At 39.9% G+C, this 15,295-nt stretch overlaps 1 protein-coding gene across 9 annotated transcripts in view; it reads left to right on the top strand.

Annotated features, from left to right (window-relative positions):
- Positions 1-15,295, top strand: part of ANK2 (ankyrin 2) — a gene marked incomplete at its 3' end in the record, with an annotated part of 330,684 nt that overhangs the window by 110,143 nt on the left and 205,246 nt on the right. For 3 of the 9 annotated variants that reach the window (XM_081876556.1, XM_081876548.1, XM_081876546.1), the window contains exon 1: positions 10,972-11,160. The exons of 3 other annotated variants lie outside the window; for them this stretch is intronic. In XM_081876556.1, the coding sequence (XP_081732682.1) occupies positions 11,077-11,160 (84 nt within the window). In that variant the 5' untranslated portion in view covers positions 10,972-11,076. Of the gene's footprint in view, positions 1-10,963; positions 11,161-15,295 lie in introns of those variants that run through there. 3 more of the 9 variants (XM_081876568.1, XM_081876566.1, XM_081876562.1) reach the window with 2 other exon arrangements.

Genomic DNA, 15,295 nt, shown 5'->3' with positions numbered 1-15,295 from the left:
ATGCCAGAACAGCAAGAGGGATTGCTGCTTTCACTGCACAGTGATCCCTCTTGCTGTTCTGGCTTCTGAGATTCAGAATATTTTTTTTCTTGTTTTCCTGTTTTTCGTCTTATAGAGCGAAAAATATGGTACCTATTAGCATTTTCAAATGCTCCAGAAAGAAACCCTGTGCTGATTTTCTTCCTCAATTTTGAAACACTAAACAATGTGCTCAACCCATTCTCTGATTCCAGCTCTTCACAGTGTGCACTCAGCATTCCACAGTGGTTTCAGGGCTTAACTTGAACCAGGGATGAACCTTAAAAACTGTTTCCATTGAAGAAGTGATAAAAATGAGAAGACTTCCTCTCCCCCTCCATGTCTCTTTTTCCTTACTATTGAGTTTTCACAACTACCCTGCCATTCACCTGCAATTAAAGGAAAAGGCTGCCAGAGCAGAAAGTGTTATTTCTTGACCCTCAGGGTCGTTTCCAACACTACAATCCTACAATTCTATGATCCTTGTTGGAACTCTTGATCTCTGCTGGGGCCTCGCCTTCCTCATTCATTTGTCTCTCCTGTTTGTGTTATGACTGCCACATGGCATTTTATGATACAGCAGAGGAGAGGCAGCTTATGTTGTGAGTTTATGCACGATCTTTCATTGCCATTCAGTTGTCTTTGGTTGGTTAATGCTACAAACAGCTTCTTATTATATAATATCCAAATCCTTTTATAAAAGCTCCTTCAAAAATTTGATATGGGTATTGAGGGTCCTGACCATTTCCCCCAAAATATTTAAAGCAAATAATGCAATTGCCTGATCCTGTACCAGATATAAGAGGTCGTTATACTGCTGATATATATACTTTTTTACCCCTTACCTATGCATGTGTTATGTATTTATTGTGAAGTATACATCCCTTTGTTCATATCAATCTCTGATTTATTTAGATTGGAAAGGGACTACTCAGTGACTGATGCAAACTGGAAAAAACACCAATTTTTAGTTTACTTAATATCCATACTCTGTTTTCCCGATTGAAAATGAAGTGGCTTGTAACAGAAATACAAAATGCGGCAAAACCCAAACAATAAGAACACATTTTATTTATTTTGAAAAATAATCTCCCACCTAGTTCTCAAGGCTGCTAGCAAACATTATTAGAAGCAGACTGAAAGTAACACAAACCTTAAAAAAACCAACCCAGATTAAACTCAGGTTAATAAGTTATCAAGTTAACAGCTCTTTAAAAAAATTATAGGTTCAAACAAAAACAAAAACAACCTCGCCACAGAACTGGGCAAAATAATGGAAGAGTTGCATTTTACTTTGGTATAGAAGGTTACAACAAGGTCTTTGGCACCTCATGACTGATCAATGCTGGCTCCTTCTACTGTGACTGGCCTGGGAAAACTCTACTTTGCCAGAACTCTTCGCCTGGCCCCCAACACTCCCCTGAAGCAAAACCCCTTCCTGAGACTTACAGTTTTGTTTCCTTTTAATAATAGTTGCTTTATTTACAACTATACAAGTAGGACATAAGTAGAGGCAAACAGCAGGTGCTCCTGGTTCCACATATCAGACCCACAGAGAATCTTATATTGCTTTATATCTTTCAGCTACTTCACAGCATTGCCTCTGAATTTCAGTCTCACCTTGTACTAAATTGATATTCTGAATGTTAACCTTCTCTCGTGTGTGCAGCTTTTGTCTCCGTTGTGGCGTAATGGGCATGAGGGTCATGCCTTCTGTGCTTTTCAGCAGATCTGCACTGATTGGTGGGGAGGTGGGCTGGGCCTATTTTTCATTCCCATTTGGGTAGGGGAGGTTTAACAGCAACACTGTTCAGTGTCAGCTGAGGAGCAGTGGGTGAGTTTCATCTCCCCTGTGCACGTTGGGCATGGGAACTGGCTTTTCCTTCCTTCTCAGCTCATCATCGGAGAAGAGAAATCTTACTTAAAGACCTATGGGAGTACTTGTGTACTTGGGTCATCATGAACCAGCTACAATTCCATCTATTTCATTCCTAGCATTAAAGTACAGCATGAGGAAATGGGGAAACATACGCGGATCCTAAAAAAGTAAAATCACAAAATCAGGTCAGGCTAAAATTAGCTCTACTGACAATTCTAGTCACCATATTTCACATATTTTCCCAACATGTAGTGAAGAAAAATGTTCCATAATTAAGCAGTCAGCTGTTGAAAATATTTGTCATTCATGTGCCGTCTTACCTGTCAACTGTTTTGATAATATCAATGGGCACCATTGTGCTATAGGCACCCAAAAACGTGTGATCACGGAGCCCCAAAAGTTGTGTTTTGGGGCAAAATGTGTGGGATCATGACCTCAAAAATAAACATTTTGAAGCTCTGTGATCTTGCACAGGTCACATGACTTACATGGGTGTAAGGCCATGTCCTGGATTCTAAGGTAAAAACGTTGAAGGGTATGCTTGCTGTTTTATATTTTTGATTAGTACTGCATTTTAAAGTTCTGGCTTCAGACTTTGAAATCCTAAGTGTTTTAAGTCTCAGGTAACTAAGGACTATCTGCTTCTGTACAAGCCATCTATTAAGATCATCCTCAGAGCCCTTCTTCAAGTTATTCCTGCCTTCAGAGGCAGAGGATGGTGTTTGAAGATAGGGCCTTTTCAGTTGTGCTGCTACAAGTTTTGGAATGCTGTCCATAGGGTGTCTTGCCTGGCTCCAAGTCTGATCCTTTTCAAGGACATTTGAAGACACGCCCTGCCACCCAAGTATTGGCCTGGGTGTTTTAGAACTTGAAGCTTCCATGTTTTTAATGTTAATTTTGTATTAATACTGTCTGACAGTTCTGCTGTTTTACAGTTGTATTCCCCCCTTTTGAAATACAAATTATTGTATTTACATTTTTGTACACTGCACTAAGAAGTGCTTTTTGACGGAAGAGCAGGATATAAATTTCCCCAGTAAATAAATAGTATAGGAGAAACAGGTGAGTGCAGTCATTCATAAAGGGGGAGGGGCATGGCATAATCACCTCTCAGATTACAAAAATATTTAGCAGAGTGGGGTAAACAATTTTGAGACTGCAAAGTCAGGTAATTATACCGATTTTGGTTTTCATAAATAACAATAAGGAAATGTTATCCATGGTGCTAACATTGCAAAAGCATAAAGTCTCCCTGTTCTCTGGAAGCTGCAAATGCCATCTCATTGTTTCTGCAGAAATACTCCTAGTCTGCCCAACTTTTCTCTAGCAACAGGTTGTGATCTGAAAGCCCATAGAAATTGAAACTGGCTGTACTTCTGCATTTTTATTTAATAAAAGGCCTGCTTAGAAGTCCGGTGTCTGCTGACGTGGAAAAAAAATGTGGCTTGAAAATAAGGTTGACCAGTGACATCCAAAGAGTCAGCATTGGGAGATATAAGTGGTTCAAGAATAAGGGGAGAGGGTCATTGAGAGGAGGTGAATTCAGGATTGTAAGTGCAATGTGTGTATGTGTTATATCCTCTTGCCTATGGGGGTCCAATGTAGAGCCCACACTTTGCAGGCAGAGGGCCCCAGGTTGTGATCCGCAGCACCTTCATTATCTAGCAAAACTTCCCTCTTCTCTTCTCTGTTCCCCGCTCCCCCATCTTGAGGCATTCCTACAGAGATGTACATATTTTTCAGTTGGTGAAATATGCTTAAGTGGAGGGTTATGTGAAATCTTAAACTTAAATGTGCCTTGAAATTTCAGTTAGAATTTGGCTTAGCATTTGATTTATCTTCATTTCAGAGCATATATGATGTGCTTTTGTTCCATTTGAATTGCTAGTAATAGATGTAAATTAGCAATATGTACTGATTTAAAATGTAATCTCATTATAAGAAACAGTTTATGAATCATCAAGCCAGTAACCAAATATCAGTACACTGGAAGGGAGGTCCAGCTTGATGCTTTGGAGGTCTGAGTATGTGACATATGATACAACTAAGGATTAAGGTGATTTTGTAGCTCTAGTGAGTTGTGAAATAATTGAGTATTTAGTGCTTGTTATCTCAAGGCCTGCTGCCTTGCTCCTACATTGTCAACCGAGACCTCAATTGGACAAATTCTTGGAGAACGTTCCTGTTGTTTTTATTTACATACTGTTTAATATCAAAATAGACTTCCAAGTAATTTACAACATATAAAAGCCAGTCACACAAAGATTAAAATATAAATATCCACAATTAAACTGCACAATAAAATCATTCAAAATACAGCAATTGAAACAGGGTATTTAGACAGAAAGATCAAGGGAAAGCCTTTGTGAACAGATGCATCTTCAAAAGCCGGCAGAATGCCAATACAGATGGGGCCTCTCATACATCATATATCAGTAGGGAATACATTCTGTAACATTCTAGCAATCTGTAGACAAAAGGCCTATCTTGTCCAGCATCTTATTTCCCATAGTGACCAATCAGAAGCTGGACATGAGCATGAGCATATTTAATTCATTCCTGTTTTTGTGCTTCAGAGACTGGTTTCAGAGATATGCTGCCTTTGATTTCGATGTATTGTATAAACACCCTGACTAGTAGCCATTATCACATTGACCACTATGGGAAATACTGTGGTCGGATAGTTAGGCCTTTGGTCAAACTTACTATGTTTAGTTGCTGATCCAGGATGTGTGGAATACTCTCCCCAGGGAGATTCGCCTGGTACCTTCATTATACACCTCTAGGCACAGGGCAAAAACATCCCTTTTTAACCAGGCCTTTTGCTGATTTACATCCAATACCCTTTTAAAATGTGTTGGGGGAGGGTTATTGGGTTATTTTTGTCTTTATTTTTATTGTGTATTTCGTGTTTTTATGGTGTGCTTTTATCTTGTGAATCTCCTCGAGACCTGCAGGTATAGGGGGTATACAAATTTAACAATAGTAGTAGTAGTAGTAGTTACAGATAGGTAGCCGTGTTGGTCTGCCATAGTCAAAACAAAACAAATTCCTTCCAGTAGCACCTTAAAGACCAACTAAGTCAGTTCTTGGTATGAGCTTTCGTGTGCATGCACTAAGTCAGTTCTTGGTATGAGCTTTCGTGTGCACGCACAGTTCTTGGTATGAGCTTTCGTGTGCATGTATCTGAAGAAGTGTGCATGCACACGAAAGCTCATACCAAGAACTGACTTAGTTGGTCTTTAAGGTGCTACTGGAAGGAATTTGTTTAGTAGTAGTAGTAGTAATAATAATAATAATAATAGTAATATCGCAAATAACATAATTGCTGATGTCTTCCATCACCCAGTATGGAGTTTAAATTCAGACACATTGTCAGAAAAGGTGAGTGAACGATATTTCTTCACACAACAGAAGTAATGTATGGACTTCACTGCCAATGGCTAATAACTTAGATGACTTTAAAAACATTAGTGGAGTCTGTCTTTCCCTACTCATCATGATAGCCATATAGAAGGTCCCTGTTGAAGGACAGTTGCTGAGGAGTAACAGTGGAGATGGATGATTGTCTGCATGCCCAGATTTTGGAATTACTGAAAGTATATTGTTGACTACTGTGAAAAGCACAGGACTCCTCCTTACATTATAAGGAAATCCAGCTGGTTTGAAAAGACCAGGTCTGACTTTTGATTCACTGTTCCTCAAGCTTTCTTTTCACAGAGCTTCTACTTTAAAGGAACTTCAACAAGAGCAGTGTGTAGTGTACTGTGCATTAGTTTTTATTCCTGCCTACCTATCTGTGTCTCAATTACTGACTCTTCCTGTAATGTACTTGTTGAAAGCATGGGCATTGCTCCTGGGATTCTTACATAATAGCTTGTAGAAGTACTGATTTCCTAGATCCTTATAGTTTCACTTTGGGCTTCTCCCCTTTGGGAGCAAAATAATCTAAATCACCATTTTCTTGAAGATGCAATTAAAAATAAGTGTCTTATCCTGCTTACTCTCCTCCCAGCCTGATTATTTGATTAATTTGCTGATAAAATGAAGTTGGTCTCTGGCATTCCATGATTTGCACTATTCAATTGTTGTTTTCTTATCAGTCCTGGGCAGCTGCAGCCTCAGGGTTTGGTTCAAAGCAACCAGCAGAACGCTCTTAGTAAGAGAAGTTCATGGAAGTCCCAGATGACCATAATTCTAGACAATTCATTAGCTGGAAAAGAATTAGTTAATATGATGAGAATTCTTTCCAATATCCAGTGCAAAGTGATTAACAAAACTGTAGTTATGTGAATTTTGAGGATGTGAAATTTACATTTATTCATAAGAGTCTGCTCTTTTCATGATAGCATCTATCACAGCAGCAGTCTGACACCTAAAAGAACAGAACACAAAACTATTGTAGTCTGGGTTCAATGGAGCAGTGACCAGAAGTCTGATATTTTCATAATGTTCCTTCTAAAGTTTAAGAAATGACATTTCAATAAAATATGAAATAAGCCAAATTTGCATAAAGCCTCACTTGGTAGATGAAATAGTCATGCAATATTTTCCATGTGGTTGTGTGCCCTATTTAATTACAAAGTCAGAATCAGTGGATAGTTCATATTGATGACTAAGCGAATCAATTTAACCTAAAGGCAGGCCAGGCAGGCTAGTTGAAAAATATATTATTCAAGCATAAACTGATTAATAGGCATATAAATAGTTCATTTGTGTAACACATCTCCACCAACACCATCTGTACAGTATTGCTTCAAATAATTGTATCGATTAGTAAGAAATATTGTTATTTTGGAGAAAAGATGCAAAACTAATGGTGTAATCCTGTATGTGTCTACTTGGAAAGTAAGCCCCACTGGGTGCAATGAGGTTTACTCCCAGGTAAGGGAGTTTATGATTGCAGCCTCAATGAGAGATGGAAATAATTTTACTATTTATAATCCAGTACTGGACAGGTGTGCCTTTCATTAAGGTGTCACATTTGCTGATTTAATTTGTTTAATTTAATTGTTCTGGATTGTAAGTTCCTCGGGTTTGTCTTTGGTTTATGTGATATATAAACATCATCTTAATCCTGTGCTGGATTGTGAATCACAAGCATAGATGAAAATAGAGATAAGTGTGTCCTTGAAGCAAAATCTATAAAACAGTTGCTTCTGCATTTGACTGCATGTGCAGCATCCTATCATGGCAGCTGTTTTTGATCTGATCTACTTCAGTCCTGTAGTGTGGAGCTTTAATGAACAAAGTTTGAATAAAAATATAGATTCCTCAAAATTTTAATTCACCTCAAGTGAATTGCCCCCGACTTTGGTTGCTTTAAATAAGAACTAGACCAAATTCATGGAGGAGAAAGCTATCAATAATGGCTACTAGCTATGATGGCTGTTTCCTATCCCCCATGGTTGGATGCACTGTGCCTCTAAATATCATTTTCTGGGAATTACAAGAGGGAAAAGTGCTGCGACACTCAGGTCCTGCTTGCATGTTTCCCATAGGCATCTGGTTGGGCAACTAGGATGGGCCTTTGACCTGATATAGCACAGCTGTTTTTATGTTCTAAGTCTTGAATCAAAGTTCCAAGTCTTGAAGCAAAGTCAAACAATTTGGGGAACAGCAGGGCTCCCCCCCCCAGGGGAACTCAGTTCTGGCACCTCTCAGGTGGGTACCATTGCCATCAAAAGAGAACAAGGGAGGCATTCATAGTGAGTTCTGACCAGTGCTTTTTTTCTTTTAAAAAAATGTTTAGGGGTATTCTCATTTTCCTACTCATATTGAAATACTGCCCCTTAATGAGGCCTAACTTAGATTCACAAAATATTTAGGGGTATGTGTACCCCTGTGTCCCCCTAGAAAAAAGCACTGGTTCTGACACCTCTTTTTCTAGAATAAAAGCACTGGGAAACTCTGTGTGTGTGTGTGTGTGTGAGAGAGAGAGAGAGAGAGAGAGAGAGAGAGAGAGAGAGAGAGAGAGAATGAGGGAGGGAGAGAAAGAAATGGAAATATTTACATGCACAAAAGAAGAAAAAAATCAAATGAATTAAAAATCAAGTGATGAAAATTAACTGCGACAAGAGCTTTTGCTCTGTTTCACTTGATGAAACTGCATTGATCTCCCATTCTGTAGTTGTGCTGTGTCCTGACATATTACTAGAAGATGATAGGAGTCTGATGAGTAAAAGCAATGGAGAATTGTGCCATTAGCAAGTTAACAGCTTGATCTCCATACCCTGTGGTTTCCAAGGGCCTCCCATGCATGAAGTGTGACAGCTTGTACAGCAATTTGCCAGGAAATGCTTTGCACTCAGAGACATGGACAGCGGTCCACAAACTGAAATCGGCAAATTAATTGTAGTAATATTCTTTTAAAATTCCTTTTGCCTTAACAAACACTGGGACCACCAAATCTTTCCCACTTGGGGCCTCAGAGCCATCTGCTGACTGTTATAATCTCAGGCAGACTGGCAGCTGAAGACAAATGAGAGATAATTGAGTCATACATCATCTTGCAGTTTTATTTTAGGTTACCTGGGCTGAATAAGGCTGCAGAGTTGACCATTCTTGTAGTCCCATAGGTGTAGCTCAGCCATTAAATGTCTGGTTTTCTATTTTCCTCGACTTTGCTGCTTTATGGTATCGTAGAAATAAAGCTGTTGATGAAGATTAATGCATTGGCTTTTGTAAAACAAGAAACAGCAGTTAAGGCTAATTAGTGTGATGTACTTCAGTGAGTTTCCATATGTACGAATATTACTCTGTACATTTAATGTTTGTCATAATATGATTTTTAAACTTTAGTCCTTTTATGAATTGTCAAGGAATATGCTTGGTTTTTCCAAAGGCGATATTGTCAACCACACTAGACAAAAACAAATAGTAAATACTCAGTATCATTACATGCCAGGACTTCCTTATAATACCTTATAATACCATTATAATACAGTTATAATATAATGTTAATTTAAGAAGTTCATGGAGGGAAACTTTTCTGGCCCTGTTCTCCCACTTTAGTTGTCTGGAAAGCCTCACAGAAGGTTCAATAGACTTTTCTGAACAATGTGCATTGGAGTCCATAACAGTTTCAGTTTCAGTTAGTTTTTGCTTTCAAAGATACACATTCGCCAATCATTGCTCTGTAATACTTGCTGTAGAAATCACATTGATCACATGGTGGTTATGGATACCATGAAGTAGACAGAACCTTCTGAATTACATTCTTTATTTGTTTTTTGACCACCCAATTGTCTCTAAATAATTATATTCTAGAACAGGAGTGGCTAGTCTGCAATCACAGTCTAATTTCATGTGAGTGATGGGGGGAGAGGAATAAGGTGTGACTTTACTCCATACCTACCTAGTACAGGTCTGTGGCCCCTGACAGGTTACCCCTGAGGAAATGCAGTGCCCTCCGTACCTTGTAGCTTTTTGAGAAATACTTTTCTTGGATGTGCTGTTTCTCAAACCAGCTTCCATGCAATTTGAAAACGCAAGGCATGGTTCCATTGTGGTGTAATCAGTTCAGGAAGCTTTTGCGCATGTGCTGCTGATGGTGCATGCATAAATAGAAGTGTCAGTCACTCAGAGTTTAACATGGGAAAATAAATCATTGTGTGAAGACATCCCCACACCTGCTCGAGTGGGAAAAGCAGTGGAAGAAAGTGACTTGTAAATGCTGTGTGTGTTTGTGTGTTAGAGACAGAGAGATGACTTCGCATCATTGGACATCTACACAGATGGAACTCTTGGTCAACTGGGTTTCCCAACTGGCTTCACCACTGAAATCAATGGGAAAGTTATTGCAAATATGGGAGCACAATCTGCACCTCAGAATTCCCTTGCAGTGGCGTAGCGTGGGGGGTGCAGGGGGGGCCGGCCGCACCGGGCGCAACATCTGGGGCTTAGGGGTAGGGGTAGGGTTAGGGGGCGCAAATCCACGGGTTAGGGGGCGCAAATTACTTGCCTTGCCCCGGGTGCTGACAACCCACGCTACGCCACTGTTCCCTTGTATAGAAGAAGCTCCTGTATCAAGCTGTGCAAATACATGGAGGTTAGATCCGTAGGTTCTAATGGTGTGTACCTTCCTTGAAGGAAAGGCCTTTCAACAGAAGGGGACTTTTCAGTCCTGGTTTTTCTATATGCATTGGGTCAGATTGCAGCATTTAGGGAATCACTCATCTTGTTTTGTTTATCGTGTGCAGTGCATGCTTTAATTAAACTTTCCAATGAGAACAATAAACTAGTAATAATCAGAGAAAAATGGAAGGTCTGTTTTCCATAGTCATTTGTTTTCCTTTGAGGAAGGGAAGAGCTTATAATTGTGAAATGTCTGCTTTCTAAAGAACTTGGAAGCCCAAAGCAAAATAATTATCCACATTTTGTACTGATTTTAGTAAAATCTGTATTTCACAGTGACACTGGGGGAAATTGCCTAAGATTTTTACCAGTCAATAAATGGGACGAAGACAAAGCAAATCCTTGTGTATTATATCTTTCAGGAATTACAGAAGTTGGTACAGTGACCTAGGGTAATTAACATTTCACAGATTTGTAAGAAGGCACTCCTGAGCAGATAATACAGATAGGGGTGTGTGTGTGTGTGTGTGTGTGTGTGTGTGTGTGTGTGTGTAGCAGGTATAGCTATCTGAGCATCTATAATAATCGTAATAACAATAATTAATAAAAAATAAATTTCCCACCCATCCTTCACTCTCGGGTCTCAGGGCAAGCTACATCAATACAAAAATGCAAGAATAACATCAGTTAAAACAATCTACAGTCAAAAGTATAGGGTGGATCCTAAAAAACGTAGTGTGTGTGTGTGTGTGTGTGTGTGTGTGTGTTTATACTAACTAGGTCATTGTACTTGTTTCCTAAATTCTATTCCGGATTCTGTGCATTCTGCTTAAGGGTTTTTCTACAGTTAAAGAGCCAAGATTCTGTGATAATTGGTTAAATCAGATTTAACAATGCAGTCAGATAAACAGTTGTGGTAGCTGCTGCCATAGCAACATCATCGCGCTCACCCTCTCTGTGCCTGCGTCTTCTTTCCTCTGTCCTACCCTCCCCCTCCCTGCTCACACACCCCTCCTCCTCTCCAGCAAGTGACACATTTACTAATGCTCTGTGTGTTTGAGAGGGTTTAATGGCAACGCTCTTTGCATTGAAGACTATTCAAAATGATGAATGAGGAAGCAGCTCAGAAGAGTGATGGTGGAGAGAAGTATAATGGAAGTAATCAAAGGAAGAAAAGACCCAAGAAGGTAATGTAAACGGACATAGCAATATGTGTATATGTGTTGTGTGTGTGGAGCAGTAAGACAGTAGTAGTCCTCTGAAGTCTTAAGAATGAAGGTGTATGGATACCTTTTCTGTGTTTACTCTGTGGAAGACCATATTGCCTGTTACTGTTTGCTTGATATTCTGAAAACATTAAGAAGTAGTAGTGTCTTAGTCACTAAGGCATTGTGGTATGTAGAAGCTACATGTCTAGGGTGTGAAGGTTGTAGTAGGAATGTGTTATCCACTGCTGATATCTAGCTAATTTGGCGATAAGGAAATGCTTTGGTTATTCTTTTTCGGAGTGTCTTGAAATGGTAGACAAACCTAATGTTAATCCGAATGGACAGTGACTGAAGGGCTCTTTTAAGCTGCCTGTTTTGTTGAATTACTATTGACTTTGTTATGCCTTGCTTTACTGGTTTCATTGCATGCTATTCCTCCTTTAAAAAAAGATTAAACTGTTTGATTGTGGCAAGAGGAATAGTGTAGGTGGACATAGCACTGGCTTTATTTCTTGTGGATGTGTGAATTGGGATTTATATCCTTTAACTACCTTTAGCTGAGATTTCTCTCTTTCATTCAAATGAAAGGTGTGAAACTACAAAAACCAACAACAACAACCCTGTTTCCTTTTCCCAGATGCCTGTAGCAACCAGATACTTGCAATACCCTGCTGCTAATGTGAAAGCGATGGAGGGCAACATAAAATACACAGCCACACCCAGCTTTTTGGCCAGGCTTTCTAAAGGTTTTCTGAGCTGCAACCCTATGCATTTTTACTCAGAAGTAAGTCCCACTTTTCCAAGGAAAGAATGCATAGGATTTGAACCCCCAGGTCTTAAAATTAATCTTCCCACTTGGAAGTAGTTTCCCTCAAAACAAATTATTTTGAAACCAGTTTCATTTAAAAAATGGGAGCAAACATGCACGTGCAACCCCCCCCCCCCCGGCATTGAAAAATTACTTCTATGGAAATATTATCATGCTGTCTGTTGTTCTCTTTCTCTCACTTTTTAATACCTTACTACAAGAGTAGCTCCTGTGAAAAATATCTTAGTCCTTAGGTATCCTTGGGGATACAGCAATGAAAGAGCTGCTATGCTTTGTAAGAAGCTGTGTAGCCCAAGGGGGAAAATGCAGCAAATGTTCAGCGATGCATCTTGCAGTCATCTGTTGTAAACTTGAGTAGAATTTACATGATGCTGTAATATAGCTTTCCAAAAGATAAGCCTCTGTATTTTTAGAAACTTGATAATATGTGTTCCATACAACAGTGATGAAAGAAAGCAGACCTGCCAAAGGTATTTGAAGTATGGAGAATTATCTTTCTTTGGTAGTGTGTATATGTTTTAATAAATTTAGGCTGAAATCCTGCACCCAGTGAGTAAACTCCATTGAACTTAATAGGAATTAATTCTGAAGAAATGTATAGGATTGCACTGTGAGGATATGTCCTGATCCAGTTAATGGAAGAATTTTGATAAAAAGTTAAAACATGGTGACTCCACTTTTCTGTGGATTGCCTTAGTGTGTAATGTTTGATTTAGGTTGGGGTTCAAAGCTAGGCAAAAGGGAAGAGCTATTTACCTTTGTTTGTCCCAAATTAAAGGGCCATACATGTATAATGCATATAAATCTGTACTTGCACAAAAATGATCCAGTCTGTATGGAAACCAGTTTCCTACTCTTCTTAAGTCCCCTTCAGACCCCAAAATCTGAAAGATTGCCTCCTTCCCTATAGACCCTCTTGGGAGTTAAGATTGACAGAGGGAGCCTTCTTAGTATTTCCATCTTCCTCCAGAGTTTGGAGGGGCTGGTGGCATATGGGAGGGCAGGGGTGCCAGCTCTTGGGGACCATGCCCTTTTGGACCCCTCCTATACTTTCAGGCTGAGGGCCAGCACCCCCTCCTCCATGTTCAGAAGGCAAAGAAGTGAGTCAAAGAGCTGACTGTGGCTTGGCTCCAGTGTCTGGCTCCTTCCCCTTTACAGGTCAAAGCAGTCTCCTGCTGGTGGTGGCACCAAGGGGAGGTGGAGGAGGAGCCACTGGCCATTGAAGCCACAAAGCTGCCATGTTCCACTCTGCCCTAGGCTCCTCCCGACATCCTGGTGTTGTGTGCAAGATGCCAGGACATCACACGTGTGACATTGCCACCTGCCTTCGCCCTCCTAAACTGGCACCTCTGGGAGACAGGGCATTGTCTATGGCAGCTCCTCAGCTATAGCATTCCGTTCTCACAGAGGCATGTCTGACACTTCCATTGTATAGAGTCTGCCATATGCTGAAGATGCCCATTACCCTGGCCTCTGACACCTGAGATGCATAGGGCGATCCACAACTAAGTTTTACTCAGAATGTGTCTACTCCGAGTAAAACTTAATTGCATACCGCCTTTGTATTTTTAGGACCAGCTCTATTCTTCAGAATGTAAATTGTTTGTACTGATTTTAATCTTGTGTTTTTAATTGTTATAACTCACCCTGGGAATTTCTGGCTAAGAAAGCCAAATAAGAATGATGATAGCCAAGTAGAAAAAGTCTTCTGGAGCTCACCTTTAGCCTGTCACCATACACCTAGTGCTGGCTTTCCTGAATGCTGATGGGATTTCTGTAGCAGAGTGCCTTTTCTACTCATGGAGGAGGCTCCCCATATGATTAGGAACCAGAGAAGATCACGAGTAGGGCAGATTCTTGTGGAACTGCTGCTTTGCATGCAGAGGGTCTCAGGTTCAACTCCCAATCTCTGGGAGTGTCTCTTGCCTAAAATCCCAGAGACCTTTTGCCAGTAAGGGCAGACACTGTTGAGCTAGATGGACCAGATAGTCCTAGTATAAGGCAGGATTCCATGTTCCTATAACACAGGTTTTAAGGACAGCTGCAGTTAGATTATGATGGTCCTTAAACAGACAAGGTAGTGTTAAAGAACTGTAATGATTAAGTGATCTTTTCATTTTCATTATTAATTCTAAGCTTACAACTTCATTGTTGACATATATGGATCTATTTCTCAGTTTAAACTCAGCTTAACTTGCCTGTTCTAATATATTCTGTTCTTTTGTCATCAAAATGAATTCCCAGAGGAGTAATTAAAGTTGTATCCAAATACGCTGACAAAACAACTCCTTGCTTTTGTATCAGATCTCTTAAAATTACCATTAACAGTAGCCCCAGCCTAAGTTTGATAGAAAGGACCTTGAGCCTGGAGGTGACACTTCTCTCAAGAATGCAAAGAACACAAAATGAAGGAAATTTTGGCAATAAATTTCTAGGTGCGTTGATGTCTTCGTAGGCATAGCAATAAAAATTCCTGGCATCTTGATCTAAAAATGTATAATCAGAAGGAATTGCCAATGGAATCAGTTCCCTTGGTTTGAGTAGCTTCTCATAGGAACCTATGAAGCTGCCTTAAATCATATCAGCCCATGTCTCAACCACCAGCCAACCCATCAAAAGAAAAAGGCACCCATACGAGCCACTGCCATGCTCACAGATCAAAATTCTACGCACCTTTCAGAACAGATTGGGGGCTGGGGTTCCTGTCCTGGCACCCAGTGCAGGCATGTTCAATATGGAAGAGACTGAGTCAGGAACTGAGGAGGAAGAACAAATACTCCCTTATGCGTTGTGGAGTTTTGAGGGGACACTTACCTGTGACCTTTAGTGGGCACCATAGGAGGCACTGATGGATGCAGCAGGAACCTCTGGGAGCTGCATTGGCGGCCCCTTGTATATGTTATGTAGAACTTTTATGCTTTTGCAAAGAAACAATATACATTGTAAAGGAAAATGTGTACTCAAATCCTTGGCTGCAAGCTGAAATGCTGAGTACATCAGTGCCATAAAAAATAACTCTTCTTTCTATTAAAGTGTTTGGAAATTCCATAGTTTCCTTAACGTCTGGAAAATATTAATAGAGTTTACAGGAATGCTTCTACACAACATTCTCTTCTCCTAGTATTATTAAAGAACCATAAAATATTTATTGTATAATGAACAAATGGAGTAGCTACATTTTGTAAAACAAAACAAAACAACCAAATCCAATGTTGCAGTTCTATTTCCTATGATAAAAATAAGTTACACAGTCTCCTTTCCTGGGGTTAGACCTACTTATCATAC

This window comes from Podarcis erhardii (assembly GCF_964252035.2).
Source record: "Podarcis erhardii genome assembly, chromosome: 9".
Taxonomy (NCBI): domain Eukaryota; kingdom Metazoa; phylum Chordata; class Lepidosauria; order Squamata; family Lacertidae; genus Podarcis; species Podarcis erhardii.
This window is presented reverse-complemented; position numbering and strand designations above follow the sequence as displayed.